Source organism: Microcaecilia unicolor, chromosome 8 (genome assembly GCF_901765095.1).
Source record: "Microcaecilia unicolor chromosome 8, aMicUni1.1, whole genome shotgun sequence".
NCBI classification, from domain to species: domain Eukaryota; kingdom Metazoa; phylum Chordata; class Amphibia; order Gymnophiona; family Siphonopidae; genus Microcaecilia; species Microcaecilia unicolor.
Window position 1 is genome coordinate 31,065,611 of NC_044038.1, and position 13,235 is coordinate 31,078,845.

The 13,235-nt window shown below is 41.5% G+C and overlaps 1 protein-coding gene across 1 annotated transcript in view; it reads right to left on the reverse strand.

The window, feature by feature from the left end:
• Positions 1-8,813: 8,813 nt before the first annotated feature.
• Positions 8,814-13,235, reverse strand: part of XYLT1 (xylosyltransferase 1) — a 486,604-nt gene continuing 482,182 nt past the window's right edge. Inside the window, exon 11 of the mRNA XM_030211542.1 lies at positions 8,814-10,431. Coding sequence (XP_030067402.1) covers positions 10,109-10,431 — 323 coding nt within the window. The 3' untranslated portion in view covers positions 8,814-10,108. The remainder of the gene's footprint in view (positions 10,432-13,235) is intronic.

A 13,235-nucleotide genomic window follows, 5' to 3' on the forward strand; every position in this document is an offset into this window, starting at 1 on the left:
GTGCACCAGGAGTCACACCAGGTTTCAAGTGGTATAAGTCATCGTGCTTAAAGGTGAGTGCCAAATTTTGGGGCCCCTTTTACCAAGCTGCGTCAAAACGGGGCCTGCGCTGGCATGTGTTTCTGATGGGTGCCGAGGCCCCCTTTTACTGCAGCAGGTAAAAGGTAGGTCTTTCTTTTTTTCAAGAAATGGCCGCGCGGCATTCTTATTTTAGGGGGGTGGAGCCTTTACCGCCATTACCAGTAAGGGCTCCCGCCGGGTACACACTGTTGGTGTACACGATGGTAATACAAAAATTAATATATTTTTGTAGCGCCGGATATGATGGCGCGCTGGGGGTGAGAACTACCGCCGGGCCACTTCTTTTTTAGTGAGAGGTAAGCCCGTGTTGGCCTTACCGCTGCTTTGTAACAGGGGCCCTTGGCACCCAGCTGGGTAACAAGTTCAGCGCCCAAAGTTGAGCAGTGAACTCAGCATGCAACGCAGTTCTATACAGAATGCTCATCTTGAAGTGCCCTTTATAGAATAGAGTTGATCGAAACATTTTATGGGCGCCATTTATAGAATCTGGCCTTAAATGGATAATGTGGGAACTCCCACTCTCCACCCCTCGAAAAATAGGTAACACCTAGGTTATAGTGCACTAACAGGCACTATGTCACAGGCTTAACACATCTGAAACTGCAGGAGGCTGTGAAGACAAAAACGGTGATAGAATTCAGAATGCGTGGGATAAACACAGAGGATCACTATACAGAAAAAGGATGGAACTCAATTAAAGCAAAATTTAAACAACGTCATAACTGGAGTGAGCTTTGACTGCAGCTCCAGTAGTTGGGAACTAGAATCGGTCACCGGTGCTGGGCCAATTTCTTTGTGTCCCAAAATTGGCAGGGAGAGAGAGAGAGATAGGTGCTCATTTTCAAAACACATAGACTTATTTATTCATTCATTTGTTGCATTTGTACCCCACATTTTCCCACCTATTTGTAGGCTCAATGTGGCTTCCATAGTACCGTCAAAGACGTTTGCCCAGTCGGTGGATAACAAATACAAAGTTGTATAGCGATCGTATGAGGTATAAGTGGAGGATCGGAATGGATGAAGATTGCGTGTTGTCCTGTGCGATCATAGTCATGCTGTGTTGGTAGGTGACGAGGGTTACTTATGCACAGTAACCTATGTAACTTTGTAAGTCTATGTGCTTTGAGAATGAGCCGACACGTTTAACCATGAAGAAGGGGAACCTGTACAGAGTGCCAGATTCAACTCTGGCCACCTTGTTGTCGACATTTACCGTATTACTCTGTATGAATCTAGAGGCAGCAGGCACACGGGCATATTTACACAAGATATAAATATACTGATGTGTAGCTGACAGGATTTTGCAACGTAAAGTGTAAATCTAAAGGCTGCTCAGTTAAAAAAACGGGTTTAAAGTACATATAAGATCACTACCTTTAGTAACAGCTCTTTCCATGTGTAAAACCCGGTTTACACAGGCGGAAAGAAAGCCTTTCTCAAATGACCTTCTAAATATGTGGAATGTACAAATGGATGTTCTCTTTTTAAAAAAGTTGAGTTTTCTTTTCAGGAACACAGACTGAAAGGAAACGAAGTATAAAGAGAATGTCTAGCTATTCCAAAAAGAATATATACACACACACGCACAAATGTAGTAAAACATAAACACTTTCTAATCTGATTTTTCTAAAGAATAAACTAAAGTCCTTCAGGGTGGTCCCCACTCATTCTCTGCACCTCTCACTGCATCCATAGCAAAATCCTTAAATAAGCAAAGTCCACATTAATGTCCATTATAAAATGATACCTTATTTAGGGGTGCTTTGACTAAGCCATGGTAAGAAGTGGCCTGCGATAGTGCAAGAACATCTTTTGGGCGTATGCTAGGCCAGTTTTTACCGCGCCTGAGAAAAAGAGCTTTTTTTCAATGGGTTGGGAAAAGGGCCTACAGTAAAATTGAAACCAGCGTGCGCCTATTTACGGCCTGAGCCCTTAACGTCACCCATTGATCTACGGTAAGGGCTGATATGCTACATGCGTGGTAACCGGTTGGCGCACGCCAACTGCCGATTAATGCCGGAAACACCACATGCGGTAGGAAATAAAAAAAATAATTTGTCCAGACATTATGGGTGCGCTCCAAATCCGAAACTACCGCCAGGGGGTGTTCGCTAGCCCGGAGATAATTTCATGTTGGCACGCGCTGTATGCGCAAAGAGCCCACTGCGCCTTTGTAAAAGGGCCCCTTAATTTTCTGTTGTGTAGAATGTGCAAGATATGTTATGCGCACATTAACGGAATGCCTTCAATATTTTCACATGTGAACAGCGGTATCCGAGCAAAGTCCTTTCATATTTGCACACGTAGAACTAAATTCTATAAACGGCACCTAAAAAATTTAGTGCTGAAAAAAATAGCACTTAGCGTAGTTCTATAAACTATGCTTAAAGTTAGGCGCTGTTTATAGAATAGCGCATAGTGCCAGGAACCACAACTACATTTAGGTGCAACCATTTACACCAACGAAATCCTGGTGTAAATCCCCACACCTAAATTAGGCGTGGATCCCCTTTATTCTATAACAACGTGTATAAATGAAAGGAATGGCTCTGATATGCCCATGGCCACGCCCCCTTTTTGGACCCGTGCGTAATTTTTACACACAGATCTCGGAGCCTAAATTTACACGTATAGGGTTAGATTATATATATCATGCTTAATAAATCAGCGCCCCCCTCAAAAAAAATATGCCTAGGCGTATTCTATAAATTATGCCTAAATTTAGGCGCGGTTTATAGAATGCGCCTAAATCTAGGCATAGTTTATAGAATATGCCCAACACCTGTTTTCTGCAACTGTATTTTTTCACAGCCATTTACACCAATGAAAACCTGGTGAAAATGCTGATGCCTAAATTATTTATTTATTTATTGCATTTGTATCCCACATTTTCCCACCTATCGGTAGGTTCAGTGTGGCTTACGTAGAACAAGGGGGCGGTTACAAGGTATCGTGTGAGGTTAACAGGTCGGTAGAGACAGTGAGAGTCTGTAGATCTTTCTCATTGAAGAAGTGAGCCAGGATAAGTTCATAGGAGCTTCTATGTGTATTACATGACCATAAATTAATTACACACGGAAAGGGCATATTCTATAACAGTGCGCATAAATTCATGACCTACCCATCACTTTATAGAATACGCACAGACATTTGAACACGCATTTTCTAATTAATGCCAATTAGTGTCAATAATTGCTTGTTACATTCAATTATCGGTGCTGATGGGCTTGTTAAGCTAATTAAATTGTGTATGCAAATCCAGAATAAGGCCAGATTTTCGCATGCAACTGAAGTCACAGTATATAGAATCTGGGGTATAGTTTCAAAATTGAAGCCAATTAGAACTGATAATGGATTGTTAGGGTCCAATTATCGGCGTTAATTGGCTCGTTATTCAACTAAATTTTTAGCAACTTTTATAGAATTGGGTGGGGAGGGGTTGGGGGTAATTCTATAAAGTGGGCACCAGCATTTAGGTCCATATGCCATCCATGCTAACCAACATTCTGGCTACGTGCTACTTTTCTAAAAGGCACCTAAATACGATGGGGCATAGTGTGAAGATTGCTGCATACATGGGTGGAGGCTGGGCAGAATGCACAGTTAGGTGCATAAATTGTAGAATACGTACTAAAATTTTGATGAATGTTTTTAGCAATTGAGATGTGAGCATTTACACCAGCTCTATGGCTGGGCCACCTGTTTGTGCATAAATTATAGGCGCTTGGTTTTACCTGTCTACTATAGAATAGCTCTTTAAATATCAGTGCAGTTATTAAATTGCTTTCCACAGGCAACATAAGGAATGTTGCCCTAGGAGAGGGGGAGACTGGACTCTTACGTCCCTCCAATCGAACACTGGAATCTTTCAGCTACATTTTGCAAATGTTTTTGTCTTCTATTGACCTGTGTGTTTTTTTGTGTGCAGATGTTTAGGTTTAATGAAGGGATCAGGAAAAACTTATCTGTAATGCAGCTTGGGTTCTCACTAAGCAGAGTGGGATCCTCCACTTATACTCCAGCCAGTAGGGGGTGCTGTTTCACTAGCACTTGTTCAATGGTGAGGGACAGGCAAGCTCTGCAGGACTCCAGGGAACCTGCCTATCCCCAGCAGCTGAAAAAACACAATATTGACGCCCCCCCCCCCCCCCCCCCCACTGGGAGCAGTACAGTTGGAGGAGTCCTTATCAGCTTAGAGGGAACAGTACATGTGGCTTATTTCAGGGGTGCTCTCAAAGTGCCACTTTAACCTCATGTACTCACATTTTTGGCTATGTTGAAAAGTTTACCTGAGATCACAGAGTACTTTAGTTATAAACATTTAGAAAGAAAAGAAATTTTTTTTTTTTTAAATGACTGTCAATATAATTTTGAGGTATCTGCTTGTGCAACATACCTGGAAGACTCCGAACACCTTCAGCTGAGTGTATGGGACAGTCTCAGTGTTATCTTGGAACACTGTTAAGAAATTCTCTAGTGCATGCTATGCTCTAGATTTGCAGAGAAAATCTCTAAACAGCAATCATTTTCTTCTTCTATGGGTACATAGTGCTACACTTTATTTAGAGCTACGTACTGGAGGGTAGGGAACACTTGAACGTAGATGACTTCTGGGTGATCCTCTACTCTTGAGGTTTGGTTTTCCTGACTAAATACTGAATAGCTGCATAGGAAAATAACAGATGACACTATCCTGTCTGCTCAGATGCCTTCTACCACTTTGAGCAGAGGAAAGGGAAGGGGAAATGGGACTTGATATATCGCCTTTCTGTGGTATTTTGCAACTACATTCAAAGCGGTTTACATATATTCAGCTACTTATTTTGTACCAGGGGCAATGGAGGGTTAAGTGACTTGCCCACAGTCTCAAGGAGCTGCAGTGGGATTCCAACCCAGTTCCCCAGGATCAAAGTCCGCTGCACTAACCACTAATTAAACCAACAACAAGTCTTCCTCCTCTCGCTCATGTCTTTTGTGTAATCGCTCAACCTTGGTCCTACCTCTGTTATCTCTCTTCCAAGCATATTTGCATTCTGTTACAATGCCAGACTCCCCTACCTTCGCTGACTGGCTATTCTGAACCTGATCATTCTACTCTTTGGTTCTCAGAAGTCCCATATTTAGTCCTCCTGTGTTCTACCGCCAACCTTTGTAATAATCCAAACAGCTACTTCGACTAGTGAGGATGTAATCTAAAACTTTTGGCCACCCTGTGCTAGGGTTATAATATTCCTTTACAGAGCATTGCATATCAGATTGTTTTTGCAAACATATTTTATGAATGAGCTGGCAATCCTCTGTCTGAACACCATAGCCCCTGCCTGCTAAAGAGTTTCTCCCAGTTGGCATTTATGGTAAAATTCCTGAATGAATATGGTCCACTAGCTGCAAACCTTCCAGGCCAAGGAAGCAGAGAAGAAGAGAGAGGGGGGGAATAGGGACGGGCCTTTCTTTAATAAAGGCAGCTTTAGTTAGTATGATAACATAATCTTGAAGCTGCAAAAGCAGCACCTACTAATTAGTCATTGACTAAAACATAAATAATAAATATCTAAATGGTTCCTTCTAGGCATCCTATTTTTCTTTCTTGTTCCAGATAGACTGAACGCTCTGCCGTAATGCCAGCACAGCTGACATTGCTATTTCAAGTCTAAAGCAAACTGCAATAGCTCTAAACCAACATTATGGAGAGAAATACAACAACCCACTGGGATCTCTGATTAATGGTACTCGTGCAAAACAAAAGTCAATTATTTAAGAGAGAATTCAACCAATTTGTGATCATATGCCACACTGGAAAGGTTCTTTGCATATTATCTCACATAAATTAAAACAATTTATAATTTAATCCTGGGGAGGGAGAAGTCTTACAACACACATCAAATAGTCACAGAAAGGGTATTTGCAGGCTACTGTATCTCATAAATGGTACAGGTTCTGATGACTCATTAGGGGACCCTTTTACTAAACTGTGTTAAGTGTGCTAGCTTGCCGCGGGACACGCTCAGGTGTCCTGTGGCAAGTTCCGAATCTGCGAGCGGCTAAACACGTGCTAAAAATATTTTAAAATTTTTGTTGGAGGGTGCATGTCTGGGGGCAGAGAGTGGGCATTCCTGCGTTATTCGGTTAATGCAGCGACATCACTGCGCACTAACTGGTTGGCGCAGGATTAGCACATGAGCCCTACCCAGCTACTAATTTTTTAAAAATGGCCATTTAAAAAAAATGGTTATGGTAAAAATGGCCTTAAAGTGCAGGAAAAACCCACCGAAGGGTGTGATAAGGCCATTTTTTACCACAGCTAAGTAAAAGGACCCCGTAGGGCAACCAAACTAGGTATGTGTGGGGTGGTGAACTGACTATAGCCAGAACAAAAATGGAAGTAGTGGAGGATCAATACAATTGTTGCTCCTTGTGACCACGTTTTTTGAAACCTGCAGTTTACTTGTGGCATACAGGGGTCCTTTTACTAAGGTGCACTGAAAAATGGCCTGCAGTAGTGTAGGCGCGGGTTTTGGGCGAACGCAGAATTATGTTTTAGTGCACCAACAAAAAAATGCCCTTTTTCTTTTTTTTTTGCCGAAAACGGACGTGAAACAAAATGAAAATTGCTGTGCGTCCATTTTGGGACTGAGACCTTACCGCATGCCATAAACCTAGCGGTAAGGTCTCACACGGTAACCGGGCGGTAATGGTCTACGCACGTCAAATGCCACTCGAAGTGCGTAGCTGGCATGCACCAGAAAATAAAAAAATATTTTTCAGATGCATGTAGCGGACGCGCAGCAAAATTGAAATTACCACAAGGGCCACGCGGTAATCGGGTGGCAACTCCAATTTGGCACGCATAGGCGCCTACGTGGCTTAGTCAAAGGACGCTGTTTTGTTAGCTTTTTTTTTTCACATGCCTTGTAAAGTGTCTGCAAGACTTTATGTACATTGATATCCACGCCCATCCGGATTTGTTAACCCCCAAGGCAGGCGCCCCCCACCCAACGAAACACAGATCTGCGTCAAGACCGACTAATAATTTTGCTTTTTACTCCTGAGTTGGAATTATGTTGGTCCTCCCCTAATTTAATCTTTGCTCTGTGCCTTAATTCATAAGGGTTTTCTTAGCCAGAACATGTTCATCTGGTATTTAGAGATATGAAAGAAGCCCAGGTGAATAGCGACTAGTGTTTCATAAGTCCCGGAAATCCAATATTTCAAGTCAATGAGACCTTGAGCGTATGTGATGAATGCATTGAATGTTACAAAAATGTTTTAATTATTTGAAAATTGAAAGCTATCCCCGAATGTGAAATCGGTCTCCTTTACTATATATTCACAGCCTTAGGAGCAGCAGGAATTTCACAGACAGCTGCAATTACAACTTTTCAGGTGGTTGTGTGGAATTTCACAGTTACTCATCAAGCAATTCACACGCCCTACCATGTCAATGCATCAAGCAGCGAAAAACACATGAGGCTAGGGTGACTGGAATTTTCTATCCATTTCATTTCTGACTATAATGTCTGGATTCCATACTTCCTCTTTTCTCAACAGGAAATGCAGACTTAAAAGCAAACAACACGGTACCCAGAAAGCCTTGGGAGGAGTTTAGGAAAGGTCTACAATAGCCTGATGTCCTTTGGTCATATTTAAAACAGTGTTATACGTTCTAAACTGACAAAAAATAATATTGTTTAGCACGATGCTCTATACTACGACTTTAAGAATTTAGAAGAGGAAGGGCATTCATGGCTAATAATAATCTGACTTTCCCATACAGAGCAGTTTCTCAAAAGACAGCAGAAATTAACATTCCCTTCCCAAGTCTGTCATAGTTAAACTTATCAGTTTGATAAAAGAGATGTCGAGGTTAACCATTTTGTTTTTGTTTTCTTGTTGTTTATGGGGTTCTTCATTTTTTTTTTTTATAGATTTTTAATATTTTTTGTGATCACTAGTTCTTCAAATGGTGAACACTATTTGGCTCAATATCGTACTCGCAGTAAGGACCTATTATTACTCAGTGCACATTATTTGAGCAAGAATGCACACTATTAACGAAACAGGGGAAAAACAACGCTGCAGACTTCTCTGATTGTTTTTGGCTTAAAAATGGTCTAAAACATGGGAAATATTGATATTTCCCATGTCATTTCAAACAAATAGACACCCCTACCTTGCAAAACTTCCTCTGAAATCAGTGGGGAATAGCAGTGAAAATTCTTATCTAGCGACAGCGAGACTGTAGCTCAGTCGTGGATTTCAGTCGTTCACAGAACTGTCAAACTGGTCAAATACAAAATTGCTTGATTATCCCTGCTGAACACTGCATTTTAAAATGATATGTACAACGGGGTCAAATTCCATAAATGACACCTTAAAAATCAGCACAAAAAAACCCATGTGGTTAGCGTGATTCTATAAACTACGACTAAAGTTAGGTGCAGTTTACAGAATATGCCTATGCGCTGTTTTTGCGACTAAAATTTAGGCACAACCAATTTAGGCCACCTAAAACCAGGCCTAAATACCTGAGCCTAAGTTAGGCCCAGATCAGGTGTATTCTATAAAAGTGTGCAGTAGTTTTTTTTAAAATGCCCACAACCCGCCCATTCCATGCCCTTGGCCACACCCCCTTTTTGAACTGCATACACTAGAATTTACATGCACCGCGTTGTAGAATGCGCCTAGAAAGTTGTGCATGTAAATTCTAATTAACGCCAATTAGTGCTGTTAATTGGCTTGTTAATCAATTAAGTTGTGCACAAAATTTGACCATGCGGACAAATTAGCGTACACATCTTAAGGCACCATATATAGAATTTGGGGGAATGTACATATCAGTAAAAAGCACTGGACATTAACCTATGCCTCAGAATTCACGAGGCCAGTTTGCCATGCTAAAAACTGCCCACTCCTCAGCGGTTATATTGAGCTATTTGAATATAATAAGGTGGCTTGATATAACCATGGGGAAAAACAGGAGTTCCTAAGGGGCAGTGGACAGTGAGGGTAGGGAAAGTATATGTAGGGGATTTTAATTTTCAAATCCTTATGCATACTTTCACGCATGGAATCTGCCCAAAGGTAAAACAGACACAGAGTCCCCAATGCTTGCAAAAGTAAATTTCTAAGGGTACTTGAGGTTGAAACTAGTCACCCTGCTGAAAATCATCCACTTACTGACATTTTGATTTCCCATGATATCAAACACACTACTTGCTTTTACAATAATAATAATAATAAAGAAAAGAACAAAATGTGAATGCTAAAGCCCTTTGAGAACGTTTCCTAAACGTGGAGGAAGGTCTGTGACTCAAAAACCAAACGCAAAAAAGGTGTTCGTAATCCACGTGTACTACCAAAGTCTGAAAATGAAACAATGTCACTTTGTTACAGCCCTGGCCACTATACAGAAACATGATTTATGTCGGTCAGTTATCAGCACTAATTACTGTCCCCTCAACATCCAGTGCTATTTAACCGGTCAGCAACATCCGACGACTCCTTCAATAGCGTTTAACTGCCTAACTATGAATATCCATCAGGAGATAACTGCTTATTTATGCTGAATATCTGCGGTTTAACATAGCGGCTAACCGGCTATATCGTGCGATATAGCCGGTTGGCGCCAATATTCAGCGCTGGGTTTAGCGGTTAAGTAAGACTTCATAAATAGCAGTCCTATCTTTAGCCGCTAGAAACTAAACTGGTTAGCGCTGAGTATCGTCTTAACTGGTTACGTTTCGGAGGCCAAAGATAAAAACCAGAAATTCAATGCTGATCACCAGATATGGCACAAAATTGAATTTCCTTCTGGGTTCAGCGCCGTCAGCGTATTTGAACCGCGCTGCCCGTCACCGGCTGAATATCGACCCCTGTATGTCTAAATGGGAAATTACAGTAGGTCACTATACAAAAAAAAGAGCAAAACCATTTCATTCGGTCCTGGATTCTTTAGCCAGATTGATGTATAAAAATGGTTGAATTCCCTTTTAAATCTTATGCCACACCAAGGGTGTACCAGGTGCTACCTCAAGCGTCCATCAGGTTTGATGGGGCCCATTTCTGACTTAGGATCTGGGCTGTGTGAACTCCACGCTGTTTGACTACAGGCCTGCATGACAGGACAGGAAGTTGGGCCTGTGGCGCAGATGTCCACCGCTGACCAGAGGTTGCTCACCAAAGAGTCTACCCAGTCCTCCAGCTTTGTGCCAACAAGTGCAGCATTCCTTTTGGCTTCTTCCACTTGAGCAGTGATGACAGGGATATTTAAAACTGTATTCAAGCTTTGGAAATTCTGTTCCATGTACGCATTCTTAGGAGGCCCACTGTGGAATTTCACCAATTCCTCTGAAAGTATATAAAAAAAAATTCTTACATTAATGAGTAGCACTGCAAAGAATTATACTATAGTCCTATTTACTATGAGGGAAATTTTCATTGGCATGTCTAGCTGCATGTGTATTTTTATGCACAAACAAAACCACCAGATTTTCAAACATAAGACGTTCTTCATCAACTGTTTCGGAACACTGGATTATTATATATATTGTGAGCTGGTCACCCTTCCAGGACCTGGGCAGGGCTGACCCTGCTTAGCTTCCTTCACACACAGTCACTGCTGGGCTCTACACTTCTCAGTAACTCACCAGGACTCTGCCTCAAACACAGGGGAGTTCTCTGCCTCCTCTTCTCCTTTCACAAATGTTTATCAACATCAGGTTTCTTATAACCAAAGGCTTTATTAGTTGCCATTTAACACAATCTTCATGGCTTATTTCTTCTTTAACTCACACATTTCTTCTTCAACTCAAACATAACAAAAGGCATTTACTCAGAGTCTTCTAATTAAACCCTTTTCAGACTTAAAGCAGTTCCTCAAACTTTCACAGTATCAACAGCCAAACAAAAGCATTTACTTTTCCTTCTCAGAGGGTTGTGCAACTGTCACCTTTTCAGCAGAGAGCTTCCCCAGTGCTTCCATTTCCACCTTCCAGCTTTCCACCATTGTCTTAATAAAGCTGCCTGAAAAACTCTCACACCTGGTTCAATTTCCCAATCAAGTCCTGGCTTCTCACTCTCCTGCCTAGAGTCCTTCCCCTGACTCTGATTCCCTTCCTGCTGCAGTGCATTCTGGACCTTGTAGTTTCTTGCCTCCTCACTATATGTGTAAATTTACTGAATTCAAAATGATGGCCTATGATACCTAGTCAATATTTTGCCGGTGACGATGTTTTTACTGACACCGGCTAAGTTTTTACTGACACCGGCTAAGTTACACCCGTATATTCAATACCAGGCTTTGTCTGGGCGCTGGCACTGAATATTCCAAACTGACCAGTCGATATTCAGTTGGGCACTCACAAAAAGACACTGGGGCCGATATTCAGATCGCAGGAGGGAACCCGGCTTACTCTCACAGCTGATGGTCAGCCTGGATATTCAATAACGGTTTAAAGTTAACTGGCTAAGTTGATATTCAAAGATAGTCAGTTAACTTTAAACCGGCTAAAGATATACCAGCTATTTAAGCCACTTACAATAGCCAGATATGGACTGAATATTCGGGCATAACCTGCTATATCATGCGATATAGCCAGTTATCTCCTAGATGCTAACCGGGAATATTCATTGGGGACTATCCCCTGCTGATTACTGCTGTATAGCCAGTTAAGTGCCATTTAATCGGCCAGGTGCCATTCCTGGCCAGCTAAATGGTTTTGAATAGCAGGGAGATGGGCTATGCCAATATTCAGCTAACCGGATACGTTTAGAGGTCAAAAAGGTCTACTGTTTATGCGGTCCTTCCTTTAATTGCTAAACAGTTAACTGGTTAGCAATGAAAATCGGCATAGACAGTTAACTTTTTAGTGGTTAAAAAACCCCGGATATTTAATGCTGGTTGCCGGAAATGGCCTGGAATTGAATAAACAGGTTTAATGATGGTGGCGGACAGCAAACCACTGCCCACGACTGGATGAATATTGGGTCCAGGATGCATAATGTTTTGTTTCATGCCGTATGGTTCTAATGAACCTTGTTCTTTTGAAACTCAATAACAACATTTTTCATAAAATAGAAACAAATATTTTTTTTACAAATCAACACTGTTAAGACAACCAAAACTAAATGAATCATAGCAGTTTCATAAAACAGCTTTCTCTTTCCTGCAAAAAAAAAAAAAAATTCAGGTGTTATTGGAGATGGGATTTATACATTGAAAACTTTGTGTTTTAGAGAAATTTCATTGCTGAATCTAATCAAATCCAAATTAGTTTGGATAATCAATTCCAAATTGGTTTGAAAAATTGACTCTCATACAAAAATCTGGAGCATCTGCTAGCTCAGAATAAGTAAAATTGCTGGGGTATTTTTTAATCAAATGTATTTCCATCCTGTAATTAAATGGGTTCAGTTTCAAGAGATTTTACTGAAGGTTGTTGGTTCAGGCATTACTGCTGAGCTCTTTAGATTACTGTAATAAAATATATTTAGTTTGTCCTCAAGTATTGTTGCACAAGTTACAAACAATTCAGAACACTGCATTGAGACTTAGGACCCTGTTTACTAAGCTGCGCTAAGGGTGTGCTAGCGTTTTAGCACGTGCTAAACACTAAACATAGTAACATACATAGTAACATAGTAGATGACGGCAGAAAAAGACCTGCATGGTCCATCCAGTCTGCCCAACAAGATAAACTCATATGTGCTACTTTTTGTGTATACCTTACCTTGATTTGTACCTGTCCTTTTCAGGGCACAGACCGTGTAAGTCTGCCCAGCACTATCCCCGCCTCCCAACCACCAGCCCCTCCTCCCACCACCGGCTCTGGCACAGACCGTATAAGTCTGCCCAGCACTATCCCCGCCTCCCACCACCGGCTCTGCCACCCAATCTCGGCTAAGCTCCTTAGGATCCATTCCTTCTGAACAGGATTCCTTTATGTTTGTCCCATGCGTGTTTGAATTCTGTTACCGTTTTCATTTCCACCACCTCCCGCGGGAGGGCATTCCAAGCATCCACTACTCTCTCTGTGAAAAAATACTTCCTGACATTTTTCTTGAGTCTGCCCCCCTTCAATCTCATTTCATGTCCTCTCGTTCTACCTCCTTCGCATCTCCGGAAAAGGTTCGTTTGCGGATTAATACTTTTC